Source organism: Anomaloglossus baeobatrachus, chromosome 3 (genome assembly GCF_048569485.1).
Source record: "Anomaloglossus baeobatrachus isolate aAnoBae1 chromosome 3, aAnoBae1.hap1, whole genome shotgun sequence".
NCBI lineage: Eukaryota > Metazoa > Chordata > Amphibia > Anura > Aromobatidae > Anomaloglossus > Anomaloglossus baeobatrachus.
The window spans coordinates 143,970,089-143,983,280 of NC_134355.1; the positions used below are offsets into that span (position 1 = coordinate 143,970,089).

At 41.6% G+C, this 13,192-nt stretch overlaps 1 protein-coding gene across 4 annotated transcripts in view; it reads right to left on the reverse strand.

Moving 5' to 3' along the window:
• The window catches only part of LTBP1 (latent transforming growth factor beta binding protein 1), a 528,942-nt gene that overhangs the window by 174,545 nt on the left and 341,205 nt on the right, over nucleotides 1-13,192 (reverse strand). For all 4 annotated transcript variants that reach the window (XM_075339498.1, XM_075339499.1, XM_075339500.1 and 1 more), the window contains 2 exons: nucleotides 10,919-11,143; nucleotides 10,073-10,341 (listed from right to left, as the gene is read on the reverse strand). In XM_075339498.1, the coding sequence (XP_075195613.1) occupies nucleotides 10,073-10,341; nucleotides 10,919-11,143 (494 nt within the window). The remainder of the gene's footprint in view (nucleotides 1-10,072; nucleotides 10,342-10,918; nucleotides 11,144-13,192) is intronic.

A 13,192-nucleotide genomic window follows, 5' to 3' on the forward strand; every position in this document is an offset into this window, starting at 1 on the left:
GGTGGACGGGCTGTCACATCTCCCCTGATGACCCCAATAGTATTTACGTAATGTGAATTGTGATGTGTAATGTTTAAATGGGTTTGCTGCAAAAAGGTTAAGATAGTATAACGTACATATACGTAATGTAATACAGTGGAACCTCGCTTAACGAGTAACCCAGTTAGCGAGAATTTCGCTTAACGAGCAAAGCTTGCTGTAAATTTGTAACTCGGTTTACGAGCAAGCTTTGCTGTACGTGCAAAATACTCACCGCACACACTTCCGGTTCCGTACATTCACCGCGCTCTAACCCGCTCTTGCAGTCCACACAAACGAACACAAGCATGCACAAAAACACACAAACAAACACGCACGAACACACAAACAGTATTATGCTCACCTTACCTTTCGATCCATTGCCGGCCTCATGGTTCTTGTAGTTCGTCGGTACATCGCGACGAGGGAGGAATCCTTGCAGCGAACTGCAAGATCCAGTAGCCAGCGATGGAACAAAAGGTAAGGTGAGCATAATTTGTGTACCTTCCGTTCCATCACCGGCCTCATGGTTCTTGTAGTTCGCCGGTATAGGCTGTGTATCGACAAGCATCGCGACGAGGCAGGAACTTCCCCTGTCAGCCGCTACTCAAAGGCAGCGCGCTGGCCAACCAGAGGCAAGCTGCTCCTGCCTTTGAAGTCAGCGCTCTTGCAGCGTAAGTTCATCCCTCGTCGTGATGGTTACCCGATACACATTCCGTATCCAGCAGGTACGATGGAACGGAAGGTAAGGTGAGCATAATATGTGTGTCCATGCGTACTTGTGTGTTTGTGCATGTTTGTACGTGTGTGGAATGGCACAATAGGGGACCAGGATGGGACATTTAACAAGTTGTGGAACGAATTGTCTGCATTGCAATGATTTCCTATGGGAAATCTTGCTTTGCTGAACGAGTAACTTGGTTAACAAGCACACTCCCAGAACGGATTGTTCTCGTTAAATATTAAGATAGTATAATGTTGTGCATTGCCATATGAAATGTATTGTGTTAATGTATAATGTATGCAGTAATAGAGTTATAATTAACAACCACATGTCCTATAAATTAGCATATAGCACTCCAAAAAAGCATAATTTAAACACAACTTTGGGCATCAGTAGATAACCAAATTAAGGAGTGACACAAATTGTAATAAAATAACAATCTTTATTTATATTCATTAAAACGGTTAAAATTTTAGCATAAAGGTACCGGATAGATAGACACAAGCAGGAAATAAACTGAGTCCCTATAATTGTCAAAAAATTGTATCTGGGACATACACACCAAAAAACCAAGTTAATGTGTATTAGACCTGAGCCAGATATCCATTCATTATTAAACAAGTGCTATTCTATGGTTCCGTTTGCGCTAGTACCAATGCAAAGTAAAGTAGTTAGTCTTCACTGATGAGTACCTCATCCATAATTTCATTCCCATATAAATAAATAAAAGGGTGTATGGATATGAGGTTCCTCACACAGCAAAAGCACATGTAAGTTTAAACACAATGCATGGGAAGCACAAACAGAAAGCAGAGAGAAAGCACGAGTCATTCAGAAACACAAGTCATTAAATGGAAAAGGCAAACAGGAAAGTGCAATATCAACATAAATTACATCACCTGCAGGATGGTGACCTGCCGTGACCCTCACACTCCAAGTTGTGTTTATTTTAAGTAATAGAGTTATGTATAGCAGTATTATAGGAATGTAGAATGTAAGGTGTAGTACTGTATAAGATGTATCAGTGTTGATATTGTAATGTATGTGCATTAGGTTAAAGGGAGCCTGTCACCAGATTTGTCCCATATAAGCTGCGATCACCACCAGTGAGCTCTTATATACAGCATTTTAGAATACTGTATATAAGTGCCCAGGCCGCTGTGTATAATCTAAAAAAGACCTTCATTATACTCACCTGCAGGGCGGTCTGGTTCGATGGGTGTCGCTGGTTGCGGGTCCGGCGCCTTCTCTCTGCTGTGATTGCTGTCCTCCTTCTTCTCAGCCACGTGTGGATGACGTGTCCTATATCATCCAGCCAGGCCGGCATTGCGGTCCTTCCCAGGCGCACTTTGATCTGCTCTGCTGAGGGCTGACCAAAGAATTGTAGTGCGCATGTGCAGGCGTTCTTTGAAAAAAGTTCAATGCTGCCATGACAGTCGGCAAAGGTTGAGCAAAACTCAGTGTGACACATATATTAAGAATTGTCACATTGTCTTTTAAGGGAACCTGCCAGGTGATACATTCTGCCCAAACTATGGTCAGCACGAATCAGTGCCTGGCTGCACGATGCAGCCCCAGATTGGCTTCTCCAAACATCTCTGCAGGTGACTGACCGGTCTCTGCCATGTGTGTACATATGAAGATACCTGTCAATCAACTGGAGACGATGTGGAGGGAAGCCAGTTGGATTAGTCTTGTTTCTGACTTGTTTCCAGACAGATCTATAATATATGTTTACTCTGAAACACCAGAGCAGTGCTGCAGCTAGGCTGTATTTCATGCAGCCCATGGTTTGGACTGCATGTACTGACACATCGGTGCCTTTTAACATCAAAATCCAGTGACATGTTTTTAATAATTTTTGTTCTGCTGTATATAAAGAATTATGATAAAAAGAATCTTTTTGTAATTTTTGTTCATGGCTCATCTCCTAATAGAACATGAAACATATGCTACATCAATTGTTCTTTCTTTTATTTTTACATTTACTTCATGACACAAATTCAGTGCAGCCACCAATAGTCTAATACATTCAGGGAGAATAGAAAATATTTTCAAATCTCATAACCAAGTGTCCTTTCTCCAAGTAAAAACAGAATGTTAAATTTTTTTTTAAAGGGAATCTGTCACCAGGTTTTTTCTATGTAATCTGTGAGCAGCATGATGTAGAGGCCAAGAGCCTGATTCTAGCGATATAACACCTCCTGGGCTGCTTGCTGTCATTTTCATACAAACACTTTTCTCTGCTGAAGGTCTAGCATTGCTCAGAATGCCTGACTCTGTATAAGCCCACCCACACCCCTGATTGGCAGATTTCTGTGTACACTGTACATTGACAGAATAGGATAGCGATGGACAGGGGGCTCCTATACTGTCCATCACGCTGGGGGACCCTAGGCTATCCCTAACCTCTGGATTACCCCTAGTGGTTCCGTGGCTTACTATTCTCCTGGCCAGAACTAAACTGCCCCCTCCTAAGGAAAGAAGGAGCAGCAGTGTGATGGCAGCATAGATAAAGGTCAGAGAGAAAACAAAACTCAGACACACTGCAAACTCACAGGAACAAATAGTAAGCAACTAAGAAGAAAAGCAAGAGATATAAAGTTGTAAGAAAAGGACAAGGGTTAACACCACAACCGCACACTGCAATGAAGTACTACAATCACCAGTAAGTCTAGATCACAAAGCCTCACCAGACCAGTATAGAGAAGCTATAACTGGCATTAACGGAAGTGCAAATTTTGCACAATTGTAGTCCAAGTATTTTGAGGACTGTCAGGCTTACTAGCTTGCCCATATAGCTACACTTTATTTGCACAATACACCTGTAGTATGATCACAAAAAAAGCTGTGAACATACCCAAAGTAGCAAAGACAAATCATGTTCTCTTTAGCCTGAAGATGGAAGTTTAAATGATTTAGATTTTCTGAAGGCCGCTGTCAAAGATCAAGATTTGTATTGGCTCGTACTTTGAATTCTTCCCAGCACAAGTAAAACCCAACCATATTTCTTATATTAGAGTAACTATATCTGCATTTAACTTGTATTGGTATTTGATACATCTTTAATCCTATGATATTTCATGGTATTGATCTTAGCCAAGATCTTTAGGGGATAAAGCATTAGAGCAGTAAATGATCCATGCTGGTTCTTGACAGTATATTTATTTTTAAACTATATGAAGCCAAACCGTGAGTCTTTAAGTCTTTCCAGTCTGCATTACTATGTGCTGGGTGGGTATTTTTTTTGTTTTATGGACTGATGCCTGCATATTATGGTAACAGAGGGAATGTGTGAAACATGTTCCACACCTGATTTTGTTTTACATTTGTCTGACAGTGTGGAAGTTTAGAATTTGATGGTTCATTTGTGAGTGATGCCAATATTTAAGATTTATGTTTTTCAACCTCCTTCTTCAAAGACATATCTGACCTCCTACTCTTCTGGCCTTAAGTTACAAGATGCATTTGATAAAATTAAATTGGTAAACTGCTACGAATGATCAGTATAATATCGTTGCTACTAAAAAAATTAGGTAAATAATCTGGTTATGTAAAGAGTAGGTTTAGAAGTACACACCCCATTTCCGAAACATATCATCAAGTGGAATCTTGGAAAGGACACCCCACCGGTGGCTGATTGTACATTATTTCAAGATTTTTTCAATAAGGGGCAAAACAATAGAAATAGTGATGCTTTTATTAAATCAGAGAGCGGTGGTTTCACATCTCCAACATTGACATCATTTGTCAAGATGTCACAACATATATAAAAGTGAGTTATCATGCAATGTCACATTGATGTGAACCCTCAAAAAATAAGAAAGGGAGAACCAGATCCTTAATAGATACAATATTACAGTATTAAACCTCTACAGTCACAATCCAATTAACAAAGTGAAAAACACCAATGTAACCAAAAGTACAGGGTGGACCAATTATATGGATACACCTAAATAAAATGGGAATGGTTGGTGATATCAACTTCCTGTTTGTGCCTTATTAGTAAATGGGAGGTGGGAAACTTTTCAACATAGGTGGTGACCATGGCGGCCATTTTGAAGTTGGCCATTTTGGATCCAACTTTATTTTTTCCAATCGGAAGAGGGTCATGTAACACATCATATTTATTGAGAATTTCACAAGAAAAACAATTGTGTGCTTGGTTTTAACATAACTCTATTTGTTCATTACTTATTTACAATTTTACGACCACTTATAAAATGTGTTCAAAGTGCTGCCCATTGTGTTGGATTGTCAATGCAACCCTCTTCTCCCACTCTTGACACACTGATAGCAACACCGCAGAAGAAATGCTAGCACAGGCTTCCAGTATCCGTTGTTTCAGATACTGCACATCTAGTATCTTCATAGTATAGACAATTGCCTTCAGATAACCCCAAAGATAAAAGTCTAAGGAGGTCAGATCAGGGGACCTTGGTGGCCATTCAACTGGCCTATGATGACTAAAGGCCACATCACACTAAGCAACATCACTAGCAACATCACTGCTGAGGCACGACTTTTGTGACGTAGCAGCGATGTTGCTAGCGATGTTGCTGTGTGTGACATCCAGCAACAACCTGGCCCCTGCTGTGAGGTCGCTGGTTGTTGCTGAATGTCCTGGACCATTTTTTAGTTGTTGCTCTTCCGCTGTGAAGCACACATCGCTGTGTGTGACAGCGAGAGAGCAACAACTGAATGTGCAGGCAGCAGGAGCCGGCTTCTGCGGACACTGGTAACCACAGTAAACATCGGGTAACCAAGAAGCCCTTACACCTTGGTTACCCGATATTTACCTTCGTTACCAGCGTCCGCCGCTCTCACGCTGTCAGTGCTGGCTCCCTGCTCTCTGCACACGTAGCCGGAGTACACAAAGGGGAATTAACCCGATGTGTACTGTGGCTAGGAGTGCAGGGAACAGGGAGCCGGCACTGGCAGCGTGAAAGCGGCGGACGCTGGTAACGAAGGTAAATATAGGGTAACCAAGGTAAGGGCTTCTTGGTTAACCGATGTTCACCGTGGTTACCAGCGTCCGCAGAAGCCGGCTCCCTGCTGCCTGCACACGTAGCAGAGTACACATTGGTAGTTACCAAGCGCAGCATGCTTCCACGCGTCGCTGCTGGCTGGGGGCTGGTCACTGGTTGCTGGTGAGATCTGCCTGTGTGACAGCTCACCAGCAACCCGTGTAGCGACGCTCCAGCAATCCCTGCCAGGTCAGGTTGCTGGTGGGATCGCTGGAGCATCGCTTAGTGTGACGGTACCTTAAGCCACTTTCCAGGACACTGTTCATGTAGGAATGCTCAGACCTAACACCCATAATGTGATAGCAGCCGGCCGTGTTATACGCTCGTGTGAGCCAACCCTAATTGTTACCAAACATTGACCGCAAGTGCTGTATATAGCATGATCTTTGATGGCAAAGCCCTGGGGATACATCATTTCTAAGAAAGATGAGAAAACCTGCAGAAGATGCCAATAATTTTCCTATTACCCTTATGGCAATCAAGCAGCACTCCATGAAACACGCAGTTATGTCATTCTCATGAGAGATTTATCACTCTTTCTTCAACATAAAACTTGACTTAGCAACTTAGAGCATTGTACCAGAATGATCTCAGCCTCTACACATGCCAGGCACCTCTGGAGCTACTCCTCCCTTTAGATGTCCCAATGGCCTAATGCATGTCACAGAATACAGAAACATACCAGCAAGCATCACAAAATATAAGAGGAATTCAATGTAACATAATAAAAGAAGACAAAGCCTTTGGAACTATTTGGCTTTTGGTTGGGTTTGTAGTGTCAAAACATTTCATGAATATGAAAAAGAGACAGCGAAAGGAATTAAAAGTGCCAAAAATGTCTTAAGATTTTCATAAATAAAGCTAAACAGGTTAGGCTGCTTTCCCACTACGTTTTTTTAGCATGCGTCATGAATGTTTTTATGTTGCAAAAGCGGATCCTGTTTTTGCAGAGAAAAATGCATGCAAACGCATGTGTTATTTTGCAGGATCCTGTCACTTGAAGTTTATGGGTGGACATTGGAGTCATGTGATCGGGAGTGAGGGGAACTGAACGTGAGACTGGGAGCCGGCATCTGACAGCTGCCGAGGCTCGTAACCAAGGTAAACATCGGGTAACTTGCTTGGATACCCGATATTTACCTTGGTTCCGAGCGTCTGCAGCTGCTAGGAGCCGGGCTCCCTGCACACATAACCAAGGTAAACATCGAGTATCCAAGCAAGTTTCCCGATGTTTACCTTGGTTACGAGCCTCCGCAGCTGTCAGGCGGGGGAGAGAGAGAGAGAGAGGAGAGGGAGGGGGAGAGAGGGAGGGTCGAGAGAGGGAGGGGGAGAAAGAGACTGATCACACCAGGCTGGTTTCTGGGCATGCTCAGTAGAGCAAGCAGGATCCTGTCTATCAGCATGCCAGCATTCACATGCGTTTGCATACAGTATAGTCAGGATCCAGCAATTTGCAATATTTGTACGCAGCTCAAAAACGCTACAAGTAGCGTTTTTGAAAAAAGTTAAAAAACTGCAAGTCGCTGGATCCTTGCTATAACGCACGCAAACGCAGGTGAACGCATGTTGACGCGAGTCCATTGCAAATGCATTGAAATGAAAACGCATTTGTACTGGATCCGTTTTTGCATTAAAAAAAGTTCAAGACGCATGTTAAAAAAACGTAGTGTGAAAGCAGTCTTAAATGGCTGGAATTAGAGTTTTACATCATTCCTGACTGAAAGTGCTGCAAAGAGGCAGTGCCCTGTGCATTGGCCATTGGCAAGTTACAAAAAGGAAAAGACATGTGGAACAACAGTTGGGATTTTTCTAGTGCATTGGCCATTGCATTTAGAGAGGTTCTTTGGCTTTTTAGAAAGTTTTCTAGACATGCTCTCTGACCAGTGCAGAAGGTACTGAGCAAGAATGAGGAGGAAGTGAGCTTTGAACCTGACCTATTGTGACTGGCGACAAAGGAGTGGCGTCGTAAGAAACATATGAAGGTCCTGGAGTGGCCTAGCCAGTCTCCAGATCTCAACCCCATAGAAAACCTTTGGAGGGAGTTGAAAGTCCATGTTGCACAGCGACAAGCCCAAAACATCACTGCTCTAGAGGAGATCTGCATGGAGGAATGGGCCAACATACCACCAACTGTGTGTGCCAACCTTGTGAAAACTTACAGAATACGTTTGACCTCTGTCATTGCCAACAAAGGATATATAACAAAATATTGAGATGAACTTTTGTTATTGACCAAATACTTATTTTTCACCATATTTTGCAAAAAAAATCTTGCCAAATCAAAGAAGGTGATTCTCTGGATTTATTTTCTCATTTTGTGTCTCATAGTTGTGGTCTACCTATGATGTCAATTACAGGCCTCTAATCTTTTTAAGTGTGAGAACTTGCACAATCACTGTATCTATCTATCTGTTATCTATCTATCAATTTTAAAAAATCTAGATATTTATAAGACATAAGGAAAGTTCAGAGTTGAGTAACTAATTTCAAAAAATAATAGCATACATGATTATACAGACATACATTATATGACATACAGTTAGGTCCAGAAATATTTGGACAGTGACACAATTTTCGCGAGTTGGGCTCTGCATGCCACCACATTGGATTTGAAATGAAACCTCTACAACAGAATTCAAGGTCAGATTGTAACGTTTAATTTGAAGGTTTGAACAAAAATATCTGATAGAAATTGTAGGAATTGTACACATTTCTTTACAAACACTCCACATTTTAGGAGGTCAAAAGTAATTGGACAAATAAACCAAACCCAAAAAAAATATTTTTATTTTCAATATTTTGTTGCGAATCCTTTGGAGGCAATCACTGCCTTAAGTCTGGAACCCATGGACATCACCAAATGCTGGGTTTCCTCCTTCTTAATGCTTTGCCAGGCCTTTACAGCCGCAGCCTTCAGGTCTTGCTTGTTTGTGGGTCTTTCCGTCTTAAGTCTGGATTTGAGCAAGTGAAATGCATGCTCAATTGGGTTAAGATCTGGTGATTGACTTGGCCATTGCAGAAGGTTCCACTTTTTTGCACTCATGAACTCCTGGGTAGCTTTGGCTGTATGCTTGGGGTCATTATCCATCTGTACTATGAAGCGCCGTCCGATCAACTTTGCGGCATTTCGCTGAATCTGGGCTGAAAGTATATCCCGGTACACTTCAGAATTCATCCGGCTACTCTTGTCTACTGTTATGTCATCAATAAACACAAGTGACCCAGTGCCATTGAAAGCCATGCATCCCATGCCATCACGTTGCCTCCACCATGTTTTACAGAGGATGTGGTGTGCCTTGGATCATGTGCCGTTCCCTTTCTTCTCCAAACTTTTTTCTTCCCATCATTCTGGTACAGGTTGATCTTGGTCTCATCTGTCCATAGAATACTTTTCCAGAACTGAGCTGGCTTCATGAGGTGTTTTTCAGCAAATTTAACTCTGGCCTGTCTATTTTTGGAATTGATGAATGGTTTGCATCTAGATGTGAACCCTTTGTATTTACTTTCATGGAGTCTTCTCTTTACTGTTGACTTAGAGACAGATACACCTACTTCACTGAGAGTGTTCTGGACTTCAGTTGATGTTGTGGACGGGTTCTTCTTCACCAAAGAAAGTATGCGGCGATCATCCACCACTGTTGTCATCCGTGGAAGCCCAGGCCTTTTTGAGTTCCCAAGCTCACCAGTCAATTCCTTTTTTCTCAGAATGTACCCGACTGTTGATTTTGCTACTCCAAGCATGTCTGCTATCTCTCTGATGGATTTTTTCTTTTTTTTCAGCCTCAGGATGTTCTGCTTCACCTCAATTGAGAGTTCCTTAGACCGCATGTTGTCTGGTCACAGCAACAACTTCCAAATGCAAAACCACACACCTGTAATCAACCCCAGACCTTTTAACTACTTCATTGATTACAGGTTAACGAGGGAGACGCCTTCAGAGTTAATTGTAGCTCTTAGAGTCCCTTGTCCAATTACTTTTGGTCCCTTGAAAAAGAGGAGGCTATGCATTACAGAGCTATGATTCCTAAACCCTTTCTCCGATTTGGATGTGAAAACTCTCATATTGCAGCTGGGAGTGTGCACTTTCAGCCCATATTATATATATAATTGTATTTCTGAACATGTTTTTGTAAACAGCTAAAATAACAAAACTTGTGTCACTGTCCAAATATTTCTGGACCTAACTGTATATGACATACTGTATATTCAAAGTTTTTCTTTTATAGATTTAAAACTATAAAAACCTTATGTATTAGACACTATATAAATATATCAAGCTTCAAGAAATCTATAGAAAAGTTACCTGGGTATTAGTGGTTTCTTGGAAGCATCGACCAAGTTGAGTTTTTGCCGAAACTGGATATACATGGGACACTGTCTGCTGATGTGGGTATGCGGCATGAGGTAACTGATGCTTCTGGACTCCATGGTAAGATACATGTGTCTGTCCTATCTGACTGTCCTTTTTCTGAGTGGACGATGAACTTTCTACTCGGGACACTTGGTGGAATTGCACAGACGCTTCCGGTGGGTGTTTCACATGAATATTAACCATGTTTGGGGGGAAATTAACTAGAACACAAAAAAAAAAAGTTTAATACATGATTATTACTGAAACATTGGAAAGACAATATCAGAATGTTTTCTGTTATTGTGTTTTCTGTTGTCATTTCTTTGTGACGGTACCACACAGGCCGCATTGTACTGAATGTTTCACCCAATATCTCTGGAAAGCACAACGTTTTACTGCGCTGTCAAGTCTTTGTTGCAGTTTTACTATTGACTTCAATGGGAGAAAATGTGGCAAAGTAATTGTGGTATTTTCCAAAACTGCAGCAAAGACTTGGTAAAACCACCTATCAATCCATATGCCCCTATTAGGGCAAAAGATGTCCTAAGGTGGGTTTCATGATTAGAATCTGGCTAGAATAAACAGGTTTACTCGAGTTGTCTGTTGCACCGAAAATCTACTAAACAATTTCCCCCTTAAAGCACTGACAGAATCCAGAAGAGCAGCAATCTTTGTGAAGCAGCACCTTTAATAGACATACTTGGTTGGTTCACAGTGCCCTTTTAAAGCTTCTTGCACTCAGCACTCTGGGTGCAACCTCCACAATGGCACCTCCCTTTAAACAGGAATGTCACGTACCTTTAATGCCTTGTTGTCCCGTTACAGTGAGTGGTAACGTGTGGGTAGAATGGATGACATGAGATCCTGATGTTTTTATTGAATTTTGCTGGTGTGGGTACTGTTTTTGTCCATTGCCATTCTGCACTGGTATGTGGCAGAGCTTGCCAGTAAAGTTAGGTGTGCAGTGACATTTGTCCCGAGCCGTACACTGGCCTCCATTCATGCAAGGAAGATGGCAAATCACTAAAAAGTAAAAACAGTGATGAATTTAAGCACTGAATACACCTGTTAGGTCACAATCTGTCTTAAAAAAACCCCAGGATAAATTGAGACGTTTAAAAAATCCGGCCAGAGAAAAGACTGCAATGTCAGGACCAGTGGCAGGTCTCCTGCCCAAACTCACTGCACCATCCTATAGGAGGCTGCCAGGGTCAGGGCAGGAGCCCATGGCTGGTCAGGAGCCCATGGTCAGTCAGGATTCCATGGATGCTTGGAAGCTCATAACTGATCAGGAGCCCATGGCCCATCAGGAGCCCATGGCCGCTCAGGAATTATGGCTGCTCGGGAACCAATGGATGGTCAGGAGTGCATGGCTGCTCAGAAGCCCATGGCCAGTCAGGAGCCCATGGCGGCTCGGAAGCCCATGGCCAGTCAGGAGTACATGGCTGATCAGGAGCCCGTGGTTCGTTAGGAGGGCAAGGCAGCATTTCAATTGTGCTACATGGAAGTCTCAATTTAGCCTTAGCCAAAGTTGCTGTGAGTACCAATTTAATTACCAATACTAACAAGCAAAATATCTTTTGTAGTAAGTTCTTAAAATAATATGTAGAGAAAGCCTCAACTTGCCAAAATACTAAACCTAAATGCCATTAGTTGTTCTATCATCCTATTATTTGGCTATAAAATTTTACACTAGTTCCCTAAAAATTATTTACTTTTTTAAAAATGCATACGGTATTTTAATCTATGTTTTAATGATTCTCAATACACTGCATAGCTTACCAAAATTTGGACCTATGTTATTTCAGGCGCAAATTGAAATAAAGAACACAACAGAAGCAGAAACACTAAAGCATCATTACAATGTAAAACTAGTCACAAGAAGAAGGGTAAATTGTATGGACCGGGTGCAAAATAAATAGGTGAAGAGGCCCATGGCAAAGCAATAGTATCTGGTCAGTTCTCCTTTACATTCTGCGCATTGTTTGTACCCCGGTGATGTATGTTGTTGCCTTCTGTATTGTGACTAGAATCATTTTTCCAGAAATACTGTACATGAAAATGGTGAAATAACAAACAACTAAATACAGAAACGGAAAATATAAGTGTTAGTTTGTTAGCATATTGATGACTCGAGTCCAGATTTTCCTACATTGTAACGTGCTAATACCACTAAATGATTATTCAGCTAATGAAAACAGTTCTTAATGACGGCTGATAATCTATGTAAAGAATCCCACTATAGAGGTTGGTACAGAAATACATTGAAAATCTACTCTATCTACCAGCCCAGGTACAGCCAGGAGAGCTGCTGGTAGTGCAGACTGATGTATTCATGGGCCACAAAGGTAACAATCACACCTTACAGAAAAAAAAACACTCTAGTCCAATCTACATTAGATTATGTACAGTGCCTTGCGAAAGTATTTGCCCCTTTGAATTTTTCAAACTTTGCCCACATTTCAGGTTTCACACATAAAGATAAAAAATGTTAATGTTATGGTGAAGAATCAATAACAAGTGGGGCACAATTGTGAAGTTGAATGATATTTATTGTTTATCTTAAATTTTTGTAAAAAATAAAAAACTGAAAATTGGGGCGTGCAATATTATTCGGCCCCTTTAAGTTAATACTTTGTAGCACCACTTTTTGCTTCGATTACAGCTGCAAGTCGCTTGGGGTATGTCTCTATCAGTTTTGCACATCCAGAGACTGAAATTCTTGCCCATTTTTCCTTTGCAAACAGCTGGAGCTGAGTGAGGTTGGATGGAGAGCGTTTGTGAACAGCAGTTTTCAGCTCTTTCCACAGATTCTCGATTGGATTTAGGTCTGGAATTTGACTTGGCAATTCTAACACCTTGACACGTTTATTTGTGAACCTTTACATTGTAGATTTTGCTTTATGTTTGGCATCGTTGTCTTGTTGGAAGACAAATTTCCGTCCTAGTCTCAGGTCTTTTGCAGACTCCAACAGGTTTTCTTCAAGAATGGTTCTGTCCATCTTCCAATGGCTCCATCCATCTTCCCATCAATTTTAACCATCTTGCCTGTCCCTGCTGAAGAAAAGCAGG